The sequence below is a fragment of the Leptonychotes weddellii genome, chromosome 15 (assembly GCF_054177405.1).
Source record: "Leptonychotes weddellii isolate Sample4059 chromosome 15, ASM5417740v2, whole genome shotgun sequence".
NCBI lineage: Eukaryota > Metazoa > Chordata > Mammalia > Carnivora > Phocidae > Leptonychotes > Leptonychotes weddellii.
Window position 1 is genome coordinate 35,388,255 of NC_138383.1, and position 22,987 is coordinate 35,411,241.

Genomic DNA, 22,987 nt, shown 5'->3' on the forward strand with positions numbered 1-22,987 from the left:
GGAGGGGAGACGAACCATGAGACACCATGGACTCTGAGAAACAAACTGAGGGTTCTAGAGGGGAGTGGGCTAGGGGGATGGGTTAGCCTGGTGATGGGTTTTAAAGAGGGCACGTTCTGCATGGAGCACTGGGTGTTATACGCAAACAATGAATCATGGATCACTACATCAAAAACTAATGATGTAATGTATGGTGATTAATATAACATAATAAAATTTAAAAAAGAAAAAAAATTAAGTTGCAAAACTAGGTATTTATTCAAAGGATACAAATGTTGTGGTTCAAAGGGGCACATGTACCCCAATGTTTATAGCAGCAAAGTCCACAATTGCCAAAATATGGAAAGAGCCATCAACAGGTGAATGGATAAGAAGATGTGGTGTGTGTGTGTGTGTGTGTGTGTGTGTGTGTGTAATGGAATATTACTCAGCCATCAAAAAGAATGAAATCTTGCCATTTGCCGCATCGTGAATGGAACTACAGTGTACTATGCTAAGCCAAATAAGTCAGTCAGAGAAAGACAAAGACCATATGCTTTCACTCATGTGGAATTTAAGAAACAAAACAGATGAACATAAGGGAAGGGAAGGAAAACTAATAATACACTATATGCTAATTAAATTGAATTTAAATAAAAATTAATAAAATTATGTTGCAAAACCATGTATACAATGTTTCCATTTATATCAAGCACTCATATTATATGTATAGTCTCTACAACTAGATTTATGTATATGTATATGCAACTGCACTGAAAATGGGCAAAAGACACACTTAACTCGTAACAGTGCTATGTCTCTAGAGGTGCTTATCGAAGATACCTGTAAATTTTTTAAGAAAAGTGTATTTGTGTGTAATTTTTATAATTAAAGGCTAATTTTAAGAATCAAGGGGAGAAACTGTGAGGGACTGTTCTCATGCAGGGTAGTGGAAAAGTGGAATCAAGTTGTAGATGAGAGGATGACAAACCTGGTAGGATCCACTTCAAAGCTAACATGCTGCCAATCAGTGGATGTGATCACAATTCGTAATAACGGATCCAGGAGTTTTTGTAGGTAGGTAGCACCATATACCTAAAGAAATATAAAAGTAGGAATTTATTATGCCTTCACCAAATGTCTTGCATTAAAGATATTCTGTTCTGTATGTTCTGCATGTAATCAGTTTGCCATAGCTTGGCGCAAAAAAAAGATAAATGGATACAAACCTTGAAACAGAAGGTCATTATTTTACTGGCTAAGCTGTTTCCTCGGAAAAGAGTCTGCATGGAGTCTGCCAATTCTACTTCCTTAGAAAACATGTTCCAGAGCAGTTGGTAGAGTAAATGCCGAGAATCAAATAGAGTCACTAGAACTCGAGCTAGTTCATCCTGAGAACAAAACAAAATTGTTAGTGTGCATAATTCCATTTTTTCTTCACCAGGAAACTGAAAGGTAAATCCAAAGCTGTCAACCACCTGCTAAAGCCAATTCAATGGTGACTAATTAATTTTTCCCCTGGTATTTATCTGTATACATTTGTCTATGATAGACGACTATTTCTTCATGCCTACAGCAGCTGTTAATTCTTTTTTAAAAGCAATTTGTTTATTTAAGCAATTTCTACACTCAGTGTGGGGCTCAAACTCACAACCCTGAGATCAAGAGTTGCACTCCTCCGACTGGGCCAGCCAGGCACCCCAGCAGCTGTTAATTCTAAAGATTAACTGATGAAAAATAAAAGAAGCCTAGGCTTTACCAGGAGAAGAAAAAAATCCAGGATTCAGTTCAAATTATGACAAAATCAAAGAGAGCAGAAATAGAACACGATGGCAAAGTTTGATTTGTTTTATATGCCCAGATCATTTTCTTAGGAAATCAGTGAGCAGGAATAACACTTTGGTGACCACAAAACCTCTATTCTCTGTTCACGTGGTCAGGGAAAGTCAGAGCATACTGAACATGGGCTCAGCAGAGAAACAACAAAAATGGAAAGACTACAGGATTTGCAGGAAGTCAGGAAAAAGATTTGGGCTGTGCATTCAGAAACAAGAGATTAGCAAGATTTATGTACAAAGCCAGGGTTGGCAGCTGATTCCTACCTAACTGGTAACTCTCATAATTCCCCATAGTATTTTTTGGTACACTCAAGAAAAATGATGTCATAGTAAATCATTGTTTAACCACACATGCTGCAAAGAGATTTACAGAGAATAGGGGTAGCCATAAAAAGAGGCCCCACCCTTCAAGCAGTGACAACAAAGTCAAGATCATGGCCCATAGCCCTTCTAATTCTTACCTGATCAATTCTGATATCCAAGTCAAGGAAAAAATTTCACAATTCTAAACACAGAATCTAGAAGCCAAAGAAGACCCAAATATTCTGCTCTATGCCCTACAGTTATGTTACATGTATTTGACTAGATATAAAAATTCCTCCATTTTAAAATCAAGTATAATTATGAGCGATAATTCAGTTACAAAATATGTTTCTAGAGTACTGTGCTTATTTTTTCCCCCATTCTAATCCCTCCTCTGCAAAGTTCTGAAAACGTTAACAGAATTTAAAATTTACAAAAGAGAATTACATTTTTTTAAAAAAGTTATCTTGTATTTGGTTCTCCTTTAGATATAGCTCTAACAGATCTGGCCTAATACAAAAGTCTTTCTCAAAAAAAAAAGTCATATGAAACTCATTAGAAATGATTTACTGAAAGAAAACAGAATGAATTAAAGTTTCTTGGATTTAACTGATTCTTTTTTATTAAGAGAATTACTGATAATTTTTAGTGCTGACTAATTACAGGTAGGTCCTAAAAAGGTAATTTAGAATATCCATTTTCAAAACATATGAAGATTTCTGCAGTGTTAGATTTCAAGAGAATTTCAATAAATTCAATAAATTCCTTGTTCTAACTCCAAGCGGGATTCCACCTTTGTTCGTTAAACAATTATTTACTGTGTCCTTGTTATGTGCCAGGCTCTACTCCGAGTACTACAGCAGTGAACAAGACAGCCAAGGTCTCTGCTTTCACAGGGCTCCCGTTATGGTAGAATGAAAAATAATTTCACATAGTCAATAAATGCTACAAAGAAAACTGAACAAGGTAATGTGATGGAATGACTCTAATTGTGGTTCTTGCCAGATGGCCAAAAAGACCTCATTAAAATAGAGACCCCTGCACTGAAACTTGAGTAACAAGAAAGTTGGCCCCGTAAGAGATCAGGGAAGAAGCATTCTAGGCGGTGGCGGGGGTGGCGGTGGCAGCAAGGCTGCTCCCTAAGGTGGAGGTAAGCCTACCATGTTTGATGGCCAGCACGGTTTAAGTTTGGTGAACAAGAAGGAAAGTGGCATGAGACAATGTCAGCAATGAGGCAGAACCCAGGCTGGGTAGAGTCTTGTAAAGCCAGAGTAAAGAGTTTAAATTTTGCTTTAAGTACGAGGAATAAGATCCTACAGCTTTTAAGCAGAAAAGGCAGTGACAGATTACCTTATTAGTTATAATTTACTAAACTGAAACCATTTTTGGTACAATATAAACTGAATAGCTTTTTAACATGGAAAAGGACAACCCTTCTCAAATTTCTAGCATATACTGTTAAAAAATAGTATGGTTTCAAGACAATTTTTTATTGAGAGGCCAAATAGGCCTATTATATCTTCATATTTAAAATAAGCAACATAATTTCAAATGCAAATATAGTGCTTACATTTTTTTAAAAATTGTACAGTGCATTATAGAAAAAAGAGTTGTGACCCGGACACACAAGCCTTCAATTCTAGCTCTAGCATTCATGACAACTAAATACAACCTTTAACCCTAATCATTTCATTTAATACACGAAAGCACCAGACCACGTCATGTTTGTTTGTTTAAGATTTCATTCATTTATTTGAGAGAGAGAGAGAGTAGGCATGCACGCACAAGTAGGCAGGGTGGCAGGCAGAGGGAGAAGCAGGCTCCCCATCAATTAGAGAGCCTGACCTGGGGCTTGATCCCAGGACCCCGGGATCTTGACCTGAGCTGAAGGCAGACGTTTAACTGAATGAGCCACCTAGGCGCCTCCACGTCAGGGGTTTTAATTTTCTTTTGATCAGGGTATGTATATGTATATGTAAATACACACATATTATACACATTATTAACTATCTATCTCCCTATCTACCTATCTACCTATCTATCTATCTATGCATCATCTATTTTGGGAGGCACCTGGGTGGCTCAGTCAGTTAAGCATTTGCCTTCGGCTCAGGTCATGATCTCAGGGTCCTGGGACTGAGCCCCGCCGAGCTCCCTGCTCAACAGGGAGTCTGCTTTTCCCGCTCCCTTTGCCCCTCCCCCCACTTATGCATGCACACTCTTTCTCTAATAAATAAAATCTTAAGTATATATATTTGATCAGTGTTTAAATGGAATATTTCAGTGGAACAGGGAAGGAATCTGAGTTTCACTCTAAGTATGAGGAATAAGATCCTCATAGTTCAGGCAAGATCACTACTGAGGCTCCAGCTACTTTCCCACAGCTGAAAACCACTCAAATAATATCTGAAGTTTCTTTCAGCTCTAAAGTTTTAGCAATACATGAAATAAACATTCCTGGAGTGAATAAATTCAGAAGCATGTGCCAGGTCCTGGTTCCGCACTTCTTCAATGAACTCACCCACTGAGAACACGGGACCACGTTGGCCAGCGCCATGGCTATCGGGAGCTCTCCCTGGTCTCCCATCATCGTGACCAATTCTACCAGCCTCTCAAACCGGTCGGCCAGCACCGTTTCTGCAAGTGTGTCAAATTCTGTGCCTTGCTGGAGGATTTTTGTCAGAACTTCCATAAATGTAGCTCTTGTCTGAAGATCTTTATGATAACCTAAACCTGATAAAGACAGATAGATGCAAATTTACTAACAGAGCCTGTTGAAGTAATTTTCTTGTCTTACATGCCAATTCCCTAGGTTTTCAATTTCTAGAGGAAGCTTTCATTTTCTCTCACCTATGGAGTGCATGAGGCCACTGTCCACATTAGCATTGAGTAAGTTTGACATGGCGAGGACCGTACAGTGCCTCAGTGACGCCAGCCTCCGAGACATGCCACGTTTCCTGCCACCTGTTTGTGCATTTTCATCTTCAACTTCACTACAGTCATTCAAAAGGTTCATGAACAATGTGAAATACCTGAGAAATAAAAAGACTGACTCTTACATAGTGAAGGCCACACCAACCAGAAGACTAATCAGATATTCTGGAATCATGATATGTGCATCACATGAGTGGTCTCGGGTATCTGTTTCTCTCTAGCCCTGGAGTAATCAGCCAGTGTGGCTCATTATGAAGTGTGCTGTGCTGAATATGATTTTATCCTGACAAAGCCAGTACATATTCATAACACAGGCACGAAAGAGATGCAATCTTTCCTGGTCAATGCATCACTTTTAGTGTTTACCATATAAAACGAGTGGTCCAAATAGTTTAGAGAATGCTATTTTAAATGACTTAATGAGGTGATCTGGGTTTTATTGCCCATAATTCACTGCTTGGATTATTTTCTTTAAAAACACAAAACACATAGTTGTTTTCTTAACCCAGTCCTGTCACAGGGAATACTGCTTCATGCCTGGGTTATATTTTACAGGCAGCTGCCAATAATGAGGTCCATTTTCTAAATATAATCATTTGCCACTTTGGTTAGATTTTGTTTTGTTGTGTGTGGGCTTTGTTTTTTGCTTTGCCTTTTTGGGGACTGAAATTTACTTAAGAAATAACTGTGATTTGGCTTCCATCAATTCCACACCATCTCCTTCCTCCGGCTGCAGCGGAAGACCAGCCAGGAGTGAAACTACCGCTTCCATGCTCGCCTGGTCCAAGTCTCTGAAGAAAGAAAATTTAAGGACCATATAAATCTTTCAGGTTCTTCCACTCCACCCTCCCCTCAAATAAACACCTTCCTAAGAGAACGTTAGGGATTTACGAATAATCTATTTCATTTAACTATTTATTAGGACAACCTAAATAATTTGAGTTAACACGCGCACCCAGAATGCAAAAACATTTCAAGTGAGGGAGAAGGTGATAACTTTCATAAAACCAAGCCTCACAAAAGAAATATATGTGAATGATTATGTAGTTTGGTGTTTAATTATTTTCTGCTATGTGGCAATAAGTATTTACTATTAGAGCAAATGCAGGGAATTACTTTTTAGAGAGACTCAAGCCAATTAAGTTCCTTAAATAATACCTTCATTGATTATAAAATAAATACAATCTAAGGCTTTATACATTTTATTTTCCAACAACTATACACTATCCTTCCTAAATAACACTAACTTTCCAAATAAAACTTTCTCACATTTGATTTTACTGAAAGTCTTTCAGTTAAAAATAGAAAATAAAGATTAATATATATATAATTCAAATGCAAAAGCCTGATATCCAAAAAAGACATAATAGCTATGAAGTAGTTATCAACACCCAAGTAAACCTGCTAATACTTAATTAAAAGTCATTCTTTTATGTTTTTGTTCTGTTTTGTTTTTTACCTTGTAAGACATTTTACATCATCATCTGCTGCTTGGTTTGATGTTCCCATTACCCAGTCTGTCAGGTATTCTACCATCTTATTCCTACAGAATGGTAGGGAAAAGGAAAAGAGCAATTTTTTAAGTCGCACATACACCTTTAGTCAATATTTTTTTAAAGTGCAAACAGTTTGCCAAATCACTCAGGGGCTATGACAGTTTCATAAAAGAGATACCACTACTCCAACCCTCACAGTCAGAAGGGCACTCACAGGCAACTTGGATACTGATCCTCCACTGATACTGATTCCCTTAGCCAGGGTATCAATTTGGAAACAGAATCAAATTCTTAACTCAAGTATAATTTAGAAAAAGGGACCACTGCCATGGGCACAAAGCTTTGGGAAATTTGAAAATACAGGAAGAGAAAAATAAAAACGTAAAATGCTGCTTTTCCATCCCCCTTCCTCCTTTCCCATGATAATCAAGTACCTACTATTTTTCTGTACTTCATGTAACATAAGATTTATAAGACCCCACTTTGCTCTTTTGAGAACTCACCTAAATTTCATCTCTTGACAAAATGAGAGGTCATCTCTCCTTGCCATCATTACCTCGACTAACTGACACAGTTTTGTTTTTATTTGAATTGCATGGACCATATTCCCAAGCACACGAACATATCTATTTAGACACAGAAACATTCAGGGGGAAAAAAATATCAGATACAAACAAAAGAGAAGGTTTTCTAAATGCTTTAATCTCTCAGTGAAATGATTAAATGTAACTACAAAAACTGCAGTGTTTTTATTTTATTTATAGGCGTACATACATAACTTCTGGTTACCTTATTGTCACATCCCAATTTGGGTACAATAAAGAATGGTAAATTATTTCCCTAATAACTACCAATACTGATGTGTTTCTGTTACATTTCAGTAGAATCCTTACCTGACTAGATTTAACATCATTGTTTCAATGCTAGCTTGCCCCAGATGTTCCGAGCTGCCTTCAGTATGATTATCTAGTAAGTTCTTCATTATAGCTATGGTTTGCTCCACAAATTGAGTATTGGTGTCAGTCAATAAAACCTATATAAAGAACAAAATACATTTTGGCATCAAGGCATAGCAGACAGACCATAGAGAGATGAAACTGCCTGACCTAAATGTCATACACATGCAGAAATGCACCCACAGGCATATATCCAAACAGGTGCACAGACACACAGAGACACTCATACCCACACCCAAGACATTCGTAACCCCTGGCACACCCACACACTAGAGTTGCCAAAACCCAAAACTGATCCCTACATTAGATGATTCTTTTTCTGCAATTTTTTGCCTATTTTTAAAAAACTGTGAGTGATGTTCATGCCAATATTTAATGAAATAATCAAAAAGAAAAAGGCTTCATTATCAAACAAGTCACTCTATTCATAGGAAAGGGTGAAAAATAAAGCAGAGAACACTTTACCTGTCCTTGGGAGTCAAAAAACTTGCTGATGGTATTCTTCAATTTGTTAAACAGCATTGGATAAAGAGCAGGACTCAATTCAAGACCCACCAGATCCTTAACATTGGTCCGTATTTGAAGTCCCACTTTCTCATGGTTACACACCATTAAGGATAACAGCCGATCCATAAATTTGCTGACAGGTGTATCTGCATTTCCCTCTGAAGACATAACTGAAATCATGGAACCCTTGCGTTCACTGACTGGGCCCATGGGTGGGCTATAGGTTGCCAGGCCAGAATTGCTTCTCTGCTGCAGGCACACTCCCCCAAGGGCACAAAGGAAGCCAGTCATGTTGATCCATTCCTGTAGGGAGTCCGTGTCAGACAAATCTATGGATCCTCCTCCACTCACATGAGACATTCGCCTCTTAACAATGGTCTTGTGAAGGCTTTCAGCAGCCTAAACACAAAATTTTTATGGAAAGCATGAATTCAACCTCAAATGGTTGAGAGACTTGACAAAATTACTTTTTATCCAACATTTCTTCCATGACAAAAGAACATTTTTTACATTTAAAAAATCCAAGTCTTCACTCCACCATTTCTAGTCACATCAAGGTATCTTACTGCCCAAGGCCAGAATGGAGGTAGCGATGGACACACACGCAATATCAGACATAGAAGGAAGACTATGGACTGCAGCTCAGAAATACATACACTCCAATTATTTGCTTTTACCAATTCCTGGACAGAGAGGCAAGGTCTATGCTGCTTCAAGGAATATAAGCATTTGGAAATTTTCAACCAAGTAGTGTGTGCACTTATTAGTGATGGCCCAAGTTCAAGTGCTCTGGGACCAGCTTTGCAAACACTGTACTACTATTAACATAGATTCTGCGTGGCAAGATGAGGGTCATCAAGCAAAAGAACCACTGAACAGAAAAAGGCTGGTAATGAAGGAAGTGCAGAAAGACAAGAAACAATAGAAAAAAAATCAAACTCTACAAGAATCTGAGAAGGAATCTTCAAAGAATTCTGATCCTGTTAGTTTATGGAGCACAGATGAGAAAGAAAAAATCTTACTATGTGTGGCAAAGATTTTTCAAATTCAATTCTCCTTACACACTGCTTACAAGCTAATACTCATCCTATTACTGAAGACATACCAACCCAAGAAAGCAACATATTAGGGGCATTCTGTGACATAAATGATATAGAAGTACCACTGCACTTGCTTCCTTATGTATGTTTGTTTCGTGGGAAAAAAACAGCCTTTCTCCCATGAAGGACTGCTTTGAATACAGAACTCCTGAAACTACCATTTCTTATGGCACATGCATTTACTGCAGTTGTAGCTAATATTAGAATACGGCTACTCTCCCACCTGTCGTGCAGCACATAATCCTTTTCAGGACCTAGGCTATACATATTTATGCAAGTTCTCTGAACAAGAGTAAAGACAGAATGCAGTTTGCAACATGGTGACTTAATGCGGACCACAGTTAAAGAACCATTGGATACAACGCTCCACCTGACAATGAAAGCCTAGTCTTGCATTTTAGTATTTTCTGTCACCTACTTTGTGAGGTTAGCTGGACTAAGTCAGATAATGGATCAGCTTCATACCTTCAGTGATTAGTGCAATAAGGAATCATTGGTATCAGACACAGAAATGTCCACTACAAAAGAACGTGCAGCTGGCTTATAAGCAACAATGTGGTAGAGCATATATTTAGACCAAATTTACATACTGAGATTATTAAACAGTGCCAAGTGATCCTGAATTTTTTTTAGCAGCGGAAGGGCAAATACTCGGCATATTGACTGCATGTGGGCTGCAGCAGTGCTGAAACACTGTAATCGGTGTATCCGTGACTTATTTCCTTTATTTATTAAGAATTTGGATCCAGTACCACTTAGACATCTCTTTAATCCAGTCTCAACTCTTGAGCCAAGTGCTCATGCTGAACAAACACTGTACTTGGCATCAATGTTAACTAAAGCATCATTAAAAAAAAAAAAAAGCATTATGGAATAATGCAATAGCAGCTAAGGCTCAGCTATCTAAACAAAGTTCTTCTGTATCTTTATTAAATACTAAATTAGGGGCGCCTGGGTGGCTCAGTCGTTAAGCATCTGCCTTCAGCTCAGGTCATGATCTCAGGGTCCTGGCTGGGATCGAGCCCCACATTGGGCTCCCTGCTCAGTGGGAAGCCTGCTTCTCTCCCTCTCCCACGCCCCCTGCTTGTGTTTCATCTCTTGCTGTGTCTCTCTCTGTCAAATAAATAAATATTTTTAAAAATGCTAAATAAATAATAAAATTAAATATTAAATTAATACTAAATTAAATAAATACTAAATTAAATAGGAAGAGCTCAGAGGAGCAGCTCCATCACCTTAGTCACCTGCAGCTGGTCCTTAAAGTATTGTTAATAGTGATACCCATCAAAGTGGAGGCAGTGACAATGAAATGGATAAACAACTTATTAATGGACCCAAACATGTGCAACAGCGACTTTCAGATACAGAGGAATCCATACAGGGAAGTACGATGAAACTGCCAACAGTGGTAAAGATGAAAGCAATGCTCCTGGTAGCAGTAGTGGGCACAGTGATGGATCTAGCAATGAGGTCAATTCTAGCCATGCAAGCCAGTCAGCTGGAAGCCCTAGCAGTGAGGTACAGTCAGAAGACATTGCAAATATTAAAGCCCTTAAAGAAGATGAAGATGACAATCATGGCCATAATCCTCCTAAAAGCAGTTGTGGTATAGATCTTCAGAACAGCAAGTTAGAAAATCAAGCAAGCATTTGCTTAGGGGATTCCCAAAGCCCGTCAGAAAAAAAAATGGGACAAGGGACAGAATAGGAAAGGACCTACTTTTTAACACTGAATCAATGCCATCAGTAGATAATCAAATACAAATGCTAGATGCCTGTTCATACTCTCCAGACCCAGAGCATGATACTTCAGGGGAAATAAACACTGCTCATATAGTACAAGCATCTCAAGAATCTTGTATTACACACAGGCGACTTTCTTGGGGAGACTACTGGGAATGAATCATTAAACTGCCTACACTGTGTTGGTCCCTAGCATCACCAGCACCACCACCATGATGGGCATATTGTTGATGATATGCTAGGTGCAGCTGATGTCAGTTGCAGTAGCTCCCAGATCAGTGCAAAATCAGGAAAAAACATGGCTGATTTTGATGAAGAATTTGGGTGTGAAGAGCCAACTAGTTCAGATTAATTCACATGCAGAACTAACATCTTTTCAAAAAAAAAAAAGAACATCTTTTCTCCAACAACATCTTCCCAATTTAGCATCCCATTTATGTCTTAGTCAAAGACCTATAGTCCATAAACATCAATTCAACAGTAATGCTCTAACAGACATTAATTTGTGTAACGTTTGCAAGAAATTTCCTTTCTTTCCACTTTATTGTGGAATACAGTTCAAGATATGACTCAATCTTTCTGAAGGATTAAAAAATCAAACAGAGAAACTTCTTAGTATGCTGGTTTACAGACAGATTCAAATGAGATTCACTGAAGGCTGCCTTGAAAATTTAAGCAACAACAGGCAGAGAGGAATTTTTTACATGGTTATCAAAATTCATTTTGTATATTCTTATTGACTAGGTGTGGTGAATTCACAGCATTTAATGTATTATTATCAACATGTGTTTTAGTAATTGTAGTTTTCACAATGGGTTTAAAGACTTTTCTCTCACAGGGTTTATATTTTATCACTCAGCCTCGATTTATTCAGCACTTTTTGCAACTCTAGATTAGGTCCCCTCCAACAGAAGCAATAATACTTATTCTCTTCTTGCCTCTTGGAACATAGTAGTGATTACTCTGTTTTCAAATTACAGTTAAATGTTCTTGAACTGTGTCATATTATATATTAAAAAAGGCTAAATAAGTTAAACTTAAGCTGAAATAGAAACATTTTGATAATGGCATTCTTCTTCCATCTGAGGAGATCTTTTGTGTCTTGACTTCTGCAGTACATAAAGAATTAGGTTAGTGTTTTTCTTTAGTTTGAATTCTGCTGTTTATTTATATACTTCTTAATGGGGTTCAAATGAACTATAAATTTCTGGCTTTTCAGGTCTGTGCCACTGGTATAATTTTACATTTCCCTTGATAATGTTCTATTCTCTGGCATAGTGAATTCAGTTATTAGTTGAATACGTTATATTATAGTAATATAATGTTTTCAGCTTACCTCTGCCCAGGCCTGATATAAATGTCTAATTTTAATGAATATTTAAGTACTTCAAAACATTTTTTTTACCTAATTGAATTAGAAAAAGTATATGCAATATTTTACGTTCTGCTCTTGGTCTTTAAAGGGCTCTAATTTGACAATCACAATAGAAAAACTGTTCATGTAGGAATAAGAAACCACTGATAGACCTCTGTTAGTGAATCCATTTGGCACATATTCTTTAAAAGGAATGCTTTTTTTGTTTCTTTCAAGTTTTTATTTAAATTCCAGTTAGTTAACATAAGGTGTAATATTAGTTTCAGTAAAAGGAATGTTTTTAATGGCTAGATGATATTTCACCATTTACAGAGGTGCTATAGCAGTTAATTTAAAAATGTTAATTGTCTTTTAAAAATCTTTGTGAAACCACCAGTTTTTTCAAGCAGTTGTATCAATTTATATTCCCCATATGTGTATCTGCATACCCTATTACCTATCAATTCCACTGTTAAGCATGTACTTTACAGAAATACATCTAGATGGTCATCAAAAGACAGGTTCAAGAATGTTCATAGCAGAAATATTCAAAATAACTAAAATTCTTTGTATAGCTATCCAATGCCCAAAGAGTAGAAAGGAAAATTAAATTGTAGACTGCATGTTGAATGAAAATACCTAGAGCAGTAACAGTGAATGAACGACAATGGTATGAAAGAGTGTGGATGAGTCTCTAATGTTGAGTGAAAGAAGCCAGATACAAGAGACTGTATCTCTAGCACTCAATTTATATCAAGTTTACAAAGAGGAAAACTATTGTATTTAGTAGTGAGCATAATGGTTACTCTTGGGTTGTTAGTGATTGGAAGGGGGGCACAATGAAGGTTTTGATGTGCTGGTAATGATTTATTTCTTTTTATGTTCTTTTAAAGATTTTATTTATTTATTTGACAGAGAGAGAGAGAGAGCACAAGCAGGGGGAGTGGCAGGCAGAGGGAGAAGCAGGCTCCCGGCAGAGCAGGGAGCCCAATGTGGGGCAGGATCCCAGGACCTTGGGATCATGACCTGAGCTAAAGGCAGACGCTTAACCAACTGAGCCACCCAGGCGCCCCGGTAATGATTTATTTCTTGATGTGGGTGCTGGTTGCACAGATATGTTCACCTACTATTATTCTGAACTGTCGCTTAGATTTATACATGTTTTTTTATGTATGTTATATTCTAATAAAGAAATAAAGTCCAAACCTAAAATTACCATGTTTTTTTAAGAGCCACTAATATATTTTTGTCATAGACTAATATAGCAACCCAGAATATCAAACTTCTTTTAAAAAGCTTTGACTCACATGAACGAACCTTGCAAACATTATGCCAAGTGAAAAAAAATACAGTCATATTATGTGAAATGTGCAGAACAGGCAAATCTACAGAAAGCAGACTGGTGGTTCCCTAGGGTCAGAGGGAGATTAGCGAATGACAGCTCAAGGGTATGGGTTTTTTTTAAACTGGGGTGATGGTTGTGCAACTTTGTAAATATACTTTGTTTTTGTCTTGCTTCATGGTCCATGATGCCAGCTGAAGTTGCTGGTATCAGTACAATGAAAAAAAAACTGGCAGGATGGGAGCAAATTATTCTGCCATTCTTCTAGATCTTTGAGTTGTAAATCAAATCTAGGGCCGATCACTCCACACTTGTCTAACACCTGCCTGTGAGGGTCACAACAATTTTCCTAGCTCTATGATCATCAATGATTTCAAATTCACCAACGTAACCATGCTTCATCATCACAGTCAGAAACCAGATGATGACTTTGGAACACTGCCTAAGGAGAACCTGAGTTTGCCTCTGTTTTCAGCACTACTGATGCTCTTGAAAGCATCTGCCAGGATGTTCATGCATACCATTATGGCGGCACAGAAAGGTGGCCGAAAGTAACAATACATTTTAAATGGGTGAACTGTATGGTATGCAAATTATATCTCAATCAAACAGTTATTCCCCCCAAAAAAGCTTTCATCCTAAGGCCACATGTCCTCTCCAAATGACATTAGGTAAATATTTTTGCTTTACAAAAACATAACTTTTTTTCCTTGTTCTAATTAAGCATGACAAGAAAAAAGCAATGGGAGGCTAATCAGTTTTTCTAAAACACCTAATAATGAGAACAATATATGGCCATTACAAATCGATTATACATAAATACCAATTAATTATTAATTTCTGGGGTAAGAGATGAAAATAGTTGAATGAAATGTCCAAATTTTTAAATTTCACTCAACCTATGGGTTCAATCTTCTGCCCACCAGATCCCTTAATTAGAATACCTAATAGTAAAACATATTGTTTCAATTTTAATTTATTTTCTCTACCTGTGTCGTCCCTTTCCTGAAAATTCCGTAAAATACTCTGATGGAGAAAGAGAAGGAAAAAGGGTAAAGGAATGGTCTCTACCGTAAATCACCTCTAGCTCGTGCTGGCCACTATTTCTGCAAAAATGGCAACATCTGATATCTGTGCTGTCCAGTACGGTAGCAAATTCCACATGTGGCTAATGAGTCCTTGAAATGTGGCTACTGTATGACTGAGAAACTGAATTTTAACTGTATTTAATTTTAATTAATTTAAATTTTCATTTAAGCTTAACTAGCCACATGTGACTAGTGGCTACAATAGTGCAGTTTTAGATGAACCATAACTAAGTAACAGTCTTACGACAACTATACACATATTATACTAACAGTGACTCAAAGATTATTGAAGTGAAATACATATGTCTAGCAGATCAATTAAAAGCCAAAAATCAACTTTACAAACTCACCTGGCCATCTTCCATTTTAGCTTTCGGGTAGTTGAGGATTAGTTTTGTAGCTTGTTCCCACTTTGCATGCGTATCTTCCCAAGCCTAAAATGAAGGCAATTACCACTTGAAAGCAACTTTAAACCCAGAACTAAAAATCAATCAGCAGGAGACAGGTCTCAAACTTGGTAGGTATTATAATATCCTACTTGTAACAGGCACATATCTTAGATGTGCTTCAAAAGCTATTCTGGTCACACACACACACACACACACACACACACACACACACGAGGCTTCCACATTTGAGGGCGGGGGCCTGGGAGGGCTATTTCTGTTGCTAAGGGCATACCTCGGTGTTTCCTGCAGTGGGATGCTCAATGCGTCTTAGTAGTGCCATCACTCTTTTCTGAAGTGCTGCTCTTCCTAAGCAAAGACAATAGCAAATCAACCTGTTGCACTCAGAGCCCTGCTTGCCAAGGAGAACCTGGCAAGCCCAACCCATAAGGCAGAGTAGGAGGAGGGGAATGAATGCTTCAAATGATAAAGGTGAACACTTCCTTTTGCCGACTTCACAGGAAAGGTATTTAACTTGGACTCTACAATGTCCACAGCATAAAAGAGCTATTCCCACCTATATTTACTCAAAACACGTGCCAGTGTTTAAAACTTCACTATATATAGTTCAGACACAGTAAATAATAAAATGTGCAACTGACAGCAGTTTATACTGCCAGTTTTTAAACAAATGTGCCGCATATTAAAAGCTCAGTGAGATATTAACAATTTATTTCAAATGCTATTTACTTTCACCCTATCTTGTGTAGAAAGGATTTCAGGTTAGCTATTTGAATGAACCCTATAAGCTTACAAAGTAGTTCCTACATTCCTAGCACAATCAGATGTCGTGTGATTCAAGGCAAATGAGTGGGGGGTGGGGAACATTATCCACATTTACCTGTTGACATCATATTGCTGACAGAGGCAAATTCCATAAATGTGTTATAGTTGGGCAAGAAGTTGTGCACGGACACCTCATCCACCCCACACCGGATATCTGCTTCCTCGCAGAGGTGGCGGAAACAGGACATGGCCACCAGAACAGCTTCAGTGTCAGGGCTCCACAGGAACATGTACAGGGCCACTTCTAGTTTAGTCTGAGCTTGTCGGCAGATCGGGGGGGTGCCGCTGCACCCTGCTGCACTATCCTGGGATAGTGGGGATGGGAGGCATTATGTTGGCAACTTAGGTAATTTTATTTACAAAATCCAACAATGCAACACACTGTGTGCCATATATGTCTGCATACAATAACCCACAAAAGCTTTCCCCTGCAATCATGACAGCAATTTTCAAACGCCTAAATATCTTGTCTGAATGAGAAATGAGATTATTTAGACCAACATCATGTTACTATTTGTCCAATTTCAAATCGAACAGGTATTGTCCTATTCCAGATTCTAGAAATGCAGATTAAGCCAACACAAACACAAGTAAAACACACCCACAGCATAAATCTGAATGAAAAATGCAGTGTACTTCTAACTCAATTACAAATGACAAAGGAAGTAATAAGAAATTCTATCTACCTACTGGGGGGAAGAAATAAAGTACACTGCAACAAGGACTAAAATGAGGACACAAACAAGAACTAAATATTGCGGGCGCCTGGGTGGCTCAGTTGGTTGAGCGACTGCCTTCGGCTCAGGTCATGATCCTGGAGTCCCTGGATCGAGTCCCGCATCGGGCTCCCTGCTCGGCAGGGAGTCTGCTTCTCCCTCTGACCCTCCCCCCTCTCATGTGCTCTCTCTCATTCTCTCTCTCTCAAATAAATAAATAAAATCTTTAAAAAAAAAAAAAGAACTAAATATTGCTGTAGAAGGTATACTTGATTCGATTACATTCTTCCAAAAGAAATCCTCATTTACAAAATGAATATAAATTCCATAGTTAACATAGTCAATAGTAAACCCTGTACTGCTTATTTGTTGTTTTGTCCTCAACAGAAGATTATACTGAAAATTAGGGATGAAAAAGCTCGGGTCTGTACTTCTCGATTTTTCAAGTCTAACAATAAAATGCCAGTGGTAAAGTGGACCAGCAAGATCTTCTGTGGAATATCAATATAATCAAGATTCCTGCAGACTATATAATGGCAAAGATTAGGAAAGTTAACCTAACCACCCTACAACAAGGCTGCAAATGCATACTGCTGACCTTCCCATGAAAAAAGCAAACTGATATTTATCTCTACTGATAAGGATTAAAGAATGTACCCTCTAGATTGGTAGCTGTATACTAAATGCCAGAAACAGTTTTTAACAGTAAAGATACCATTAAAAAAAAAAAAAAAAAGGTTTGGTCTATAAAAGAAACTCTTCTGTAATGATTTAATATTTTCACTTGTACTATGATTTTTATTTATTTTATTTTAATTAACATATAACATATTATTGGTTTCAGAGATACAGGTCTGTGATTCATCAGTCTTATATAATACCCAGTGCTCATTACATCACGTGTCTTCCTTACTGTCCATCACCCAGTTACCCTATCCCTCCCACCCTCCTCGCCTCCAGCAACCCTCCGGTTGTTTCCTATGATTAAGATGCTCTTATGGTTTATCTCCCTCTCTGGTTTCGTCTTGTTTTATTTTTTCCTCTCTTCCCCTATGATCCTCTGTTTTGTTTCTTAAATTCTACGTATCAGTGAGATCATATGATAATTGTCTTTCTCTGACTGACCCTTACTGTGATTTTTAAAAAGAATTATGCACACAAATAAAAAATATAAACGCTTATCTATAACATCAAGCAAAATGCTTTATCTCCCAATAAATCTGTATTTTTGGTAGTTGGTACAACTTTTAAACTTCTGGGATATGAATGGTCTTCCTTTATGCAGTAGAGGTTTATAATAATTATAGCTATCAGAGCTTGTAAGTGTCAAATAATCAAGTGCTATTTACACACGATCTCATTTAATCCTCACAATAATTCTGGGGCATAAATTGTTATTATCTCCGTTTTAAAGTTGATGAACTGGGTCACAGAGATGTTAGGAACTTGCCTGAGGTTCCACAAAGAGCAGTAATGGAACTAGAATCTAAGCAGTTCTTTACCACGCTGTATTATCTAGTTGAAATTTACCAAAGTTCATTCCGGAAAAAATATACAGCAGATGACAATGATACAGGAAAACTACAAAAGAAGCTGTTTACCATGGATGAGTTTCCTTTTCCCTTCCGAAGAGAGGCTCCAGGAGTACAAGAAGGTAGTAATTCTTCATGATTCATGGACATCTGACCGGCAGTTCCACTTGAAGGAACATCACATCCTACCCCATAAAGGAAGAGAAAGTGACAGGAACTTCTATCTGCCTGCTAAAAAGAAAAAATAAGTAAGCCTTCTGAAGCACTGATAACCAAGAAAAATAAATACATAATACGAGCTGTCTTCCTGTTTGAGACTATCCTGGAAAACCTCTCATCCCAACTCCCACCCCTTAACTTGAAGAATATGCACTAGAAACCCAGTAATACAAATAATGTTTGTTCAATGTCTTTGAAACTCCTCTTAGCTTTTCACCCTTCAAAGCATCAGGAACAACAGATTCTAGAAATGCAAAATTAACATTTCTAGATCTAACATGGACAGAAGTAAAACATCAACAACATAAATCTACCATATGAAAAATATAATGTACTTCTCAGTTGATTATAAATGAGAAAGATTTTCTCCCAGAAGATTTTATCCTGTGCCATGTTAGGATAATTTGAAGCTGACTCTTTTGAGATTAAGTTCCTCTGGACCAGTAATTAACACTGGTTTGTATGCCAAGTATGTTGAAAGGATAACTTTACTGACCAGACTACTACAGATTGATTACTAGATTACTAATGCTTATACTCTGGAGAATTATACCACAGACAAGTCTACCCAGATGCCAACTCACCATTAGCCCATTTGTAAACAAAAAATTTAACAAGCCACATGTTACACTGAAAAGCATGAATTTAATACATTTAAGATTTTTTTGTAGCTATGATTCTAGAAATGGATAAAAATTCATTGGATCAAGTACTCCTAAAATTCTGACAAAATAGAAAAAAATTTTAATTGACTATAGCTCTTCTCTGGCCCCCTAAAACCCTGTCCCCATGTTTTAACAGTTAGGAATCAAAACTTTTCATTCAGCCCTAGGGAAGAATACTCAGTTATTCAAAGAGGTGAAACTGTTATGGCAGGAATATAAATAAACTTAGATTAAACATCCCCAACCTCTTCCCTTCAGTTTCTTGATAGATAACATTCTCTGACTAGCCTAAGCCATAAGATTCAAGCCTTATGCACAAACTTAAGATGGAGACGACTCCTAGACTCCACAGAGTCCTGCTTAACTCAGCTAGAACTTATCAGGACTGCAGCTTTAAGGACAAAGGCTCAGAATAATTTTTAAAATGTTCACTTGTCAGCAATCATCTTCTGGCACATATATTTCCCTTGAAGACTTTGTAAGCAGAAAGAGCTAAAGTAGGACTTAATTTGGCTAATATACATTTCCTTAATCTATTCCCATTACCCCCAAATATTCTTCCATTTTAAAGATGTCATTTTGCTTACCTTATTTTTAAGAAGAAATTTATTCCTGCAGATCAAAATTTCCCGCAACCATTTGAGAATTTCTGTGCTACTAAGCATTTGATGGCTAGTTAATTTCTTGCAGATGTAAAAAAGCATTTGAGAGCTGCAATAACATAAAGTTCATTGTTATCAGTATCATCAATAAATAACCTCACAGAGAGAATGACATTCTCTCATAAGGAATACAAGTTTAGAGAAGCTAGGATTTGTTTTAGAGAAATGGTTATCAAAATGTTAACAGCATGAAAATCAAAGGGAATAAGTCTACAGACTACATTAAAAAAAAAAAGAAAAGAAAAAAGACTATGGACTCCAGGAAACAAACTGAGGGTTCTAGAGGGGAGGGGGGTGGGGTGATGGGTATTAAAGAGGGCACGTTCTGCATGGAGCACTGGGTGTTATACGCAAACAATGAATCATGGAACACTACATCAAAAACTAATGATGTACTGTATGGTGACTAACATAACATAATAAAAAAATTTTTAAAAAAAGCAAATAATTCTAAATCCTCTAACCCCCCAAACTCCCAATTGTTTCATCCACGCATCCCATTTTTGCAGAGACTCAAGAAGAAATGACAGACAACATGCACAGCAAAGACTGTCTGCAAACCCAGTGCTCTAGAGCAGGGATCTGCAAATAACTGCCCGTAGGCCAAATCCAGTCCTTATTTGCTTTTGTAAATAAAGTGTTAGTGGAACATGGCCATACCATTCATTTACATATCATCTCTGGCTGCTTTCATGCTCCAACAGTGGAACTGAGTAGTTCTGACAGAGACTATCTGGCCCACCAACCCTACAATATTTACTACCCGACCTTTTAGAGAAAAAATTTGCTGATCCCTACTCTACAGCCACACTGTCCAACACAGTAGCCACTAGCCAGCCACATGTGGCTACTGAGCATATGAAATGCAGCTTGCCCAAACTGAGATGTGCTCTAAGTGTAAAACACAACCAAATTTTGAAGACTTGATGAAAAAAAGAATGTAAAATATCTCAGTAACTTTTATATTGATTACATATTGAAATAATTTCTAGATATATGTACTGGGTTTAAAAATATTATTAAAATTAATTCTACCTGTTTATTCTCTGTAATGTGGCAACCAGAAAATTTTAAATTACATATGTAATTCATATTACATTACTACCAAAGAACATTGTCTGTGTGTAGGATTTAACTCAGCTGCCAGGTGACTTAGTGCACCCACTTCTATGAGGAGATAATGACAAAACCTGAGGCTTACACATTGCCATTTTTCTCAATATGTGGTCTTCGTGCTCTTTAAAAGATAAGAATTTATTAAGCAGAAAATAAATTATAAAATTCTATATACATTTTTACCTCCTAAGGCAGATGTTTACTATTAATTCACCTATCAAAATCACTGGTATCATGGGAAATTAATGAAAGACCATAGTTTGTTAAAAACAAACTATTAACATTACAAAATTTTAACACTCTAAGCTTATAATTGTAACAAACAATTTAAAACACAGTTGTAACTACATAGAAATCTGAAACAGAAGAGAATACACCAAGTAACAGTACTCATGGTTGGGTAATAAAATTTAGCACAATGTTTTAAAATTTACTTTCTAAATTGCTGTGACAGCAATTCTTACAGTTAAAACAAGAAGTAATCTAATTAATAATTTCAAGTCAAATAAAATACAAAATCATAAAACCTCTGTAAATAAAGTGTTATAATAAACCAAGTACTACAGAGTTAATATCTAAACAAAAAAAATAAATACAAAATAAAATTTTAAATTGAATTAAAAAATAAAAGTACATATACCTAATTTCCCAGAATGTCTCTACAGGAGCATCAGGATTCCACAAATCAATGCTATCTAACTGATGAAGAACCAGTAAAGCCTGAATTTTAAAAAAAGAGAGAGAAGAGTTATTCAAAAGTTTTTTTGTAAATCGAGTTATTTAATTGCAGTCCTAGGACTAACACACAGTATAAAGCAAAAGAGAAAAAAAACTCTGAAGAACCCAAATCTCTACGGAATAAATGTAGAATCAAATTATTTTAATTCCTATCATTCCTACTTTAAATGGCATACAGGGATACAGTTGAATGACTGATGAATTCAGAGGAGCAATGTATACATGTAAAATTGCTTTAAGACGACACAAACTAATTTCAGTTAAGTGTCAAAGAACTCAGTGGAACAAAAAATTAATCCCTAAGTAAGGAGAGCTCACCAAAATTAATACACACAACAATATTTTACTTCAAAGCCAAAAGACAAAGTAGAAGTTATCTTGCTCACCACAAATTCTTTTGGAACAGAAAAGATCAATTATTTCCAAAGACAAGAGAGAGAGAGGAGCAAAACAGGTTCACACTTCATAGATTATTCATTCTAAAATATTCCAATTGACAACAGAATTGAAATTGGAATTCGGTTTACAGAACATTAACAGGAATTAAATAATTTACTTAAAACATACAACTAACATACAAAAACACTATTATTAAATAAATTAAAACCATCAAAGTATGAAGAGTAAAACTAGACTCTTCCTTGAAACCTGCCCTATCCTAACTCCAATTCCACAGTGCTTCCCCCAGAGGGACACCACTGAGCTGTGCATAGTCTTCTCAATCCTTGGTCACTATATTTGGTGATTCTTTACTCCTCTTTAAAGCCTTTTATTAAAACTCCAATAATTATTTGGAACAAATAATGAGAACTGATTTCTTCCCTTAAAAGTAAATCAAATGCTTAAACTGCTAATATTTGCATTGATAATCTGCCTTACATTAGGAAAAGATATATAGATGTCTAACCTTAGACCATTTTATAATTCTAAAACTTATGATATAAAGATGAGACCTATATTATCTTATTTCAAACATTACTGTAATTACTTTTAGATAATGAAAACTTCAATTCATTGTGAGACTCTTCAAAAATTATGTAGTTTATAGCTCTCATACCAAGGAGAAACCAACACAAATTTATATTCAGTTGTCACTATTGTGTAAAAACAGTACAATTTACTGACACTCTTAAGTGGCAAATTCTCTATAGTTATGTTTGAAGAAACACTTTAACGTAATGAAAGACAATGTGTTAGCCTTTTCCCTGCCTTAATATGATTGCTTTTCTTGGTATGTTCCCTTCCATTTTATTTTCCACATATATTTTAACAAAGCTGTGAACATAGTATACTCATTCGACATTTCATAAACATTTTTCCATACTGCCATGTGATCTGCATATTTTAATGGATGTTTAATAATTCACCAAGTTGAAATATCATTCTGTCATTGAATATTAACCTGTTCTCTTACTAATGAATATTTTAAATTCTCTAATATTCTCTCATTATAAGTCAGAGCAATAAG

The 22,987-nt window shown here is 36.7% G+C and overlaps 1 protein-coding gene across 1 annotated transcript in view; it reads right to left on the minus strand.

Moving 5' to 3' along the window:
- The window catches only part of NF1 (neurofibromin 1), a 246,667-nt gene that overhangs the window by 115,506 nt on the left and 108,174 nt on the right, over positions 1-22,987 (minus strand). Inside the window, exons 12-26 of the mRNA XM_081805985.1 lie at positions 21,422-21,501; positions 19,591-19,714; positions 18,189-18,350; positions 15,927-16,176; positions 15,321-15,394; positions 14,990-15,073; positions 7,972-8,412; positions 7,444-7,583; positions 7,054-7,176; positions 6,514-6,597; positions 5,729-5,845; positions 4,971-5,152; positions 4,642-4,853; positions 1,209-1,370; positions 971-1,074 (exon numbers count right to left, since the gene is read on the minus strand). Coding sequence (XP_081662111.1) covers positions 971-1,074; positions 1,209-1,370; positions 4,642-4,853; positions 4,971-5,152; positions 5,729-5,845; positions 6,514-6,597; positions 7,054-7,176; positions 7,444-7,583; positions 7,972-8,412; positions 14,990-15,073; positions 15,321-15,394; positions 15,927-16,176; positions 18,189-18,350; positions 19,591-19,714; positions 21,422-21,501 — 2,339 coding nt within the window. The remainder of the gene's footprint in view (positions 1-970; positions 1,075-1,208; positions 1,371-4,641; positions 4,854-4,970; positions 5,153-5,728; positions 5,846-6,513; positions 6,598-7,053; positions 7,177-7,443; positions 7,584-7,971; positions 8,413-14,989; positions 15,074-15,320; positions 15,395-15,926; positions 16,177-18,188; positions 18,351-19,590; positions 19,715-21,421; positions 21,502-22,987) is intronic.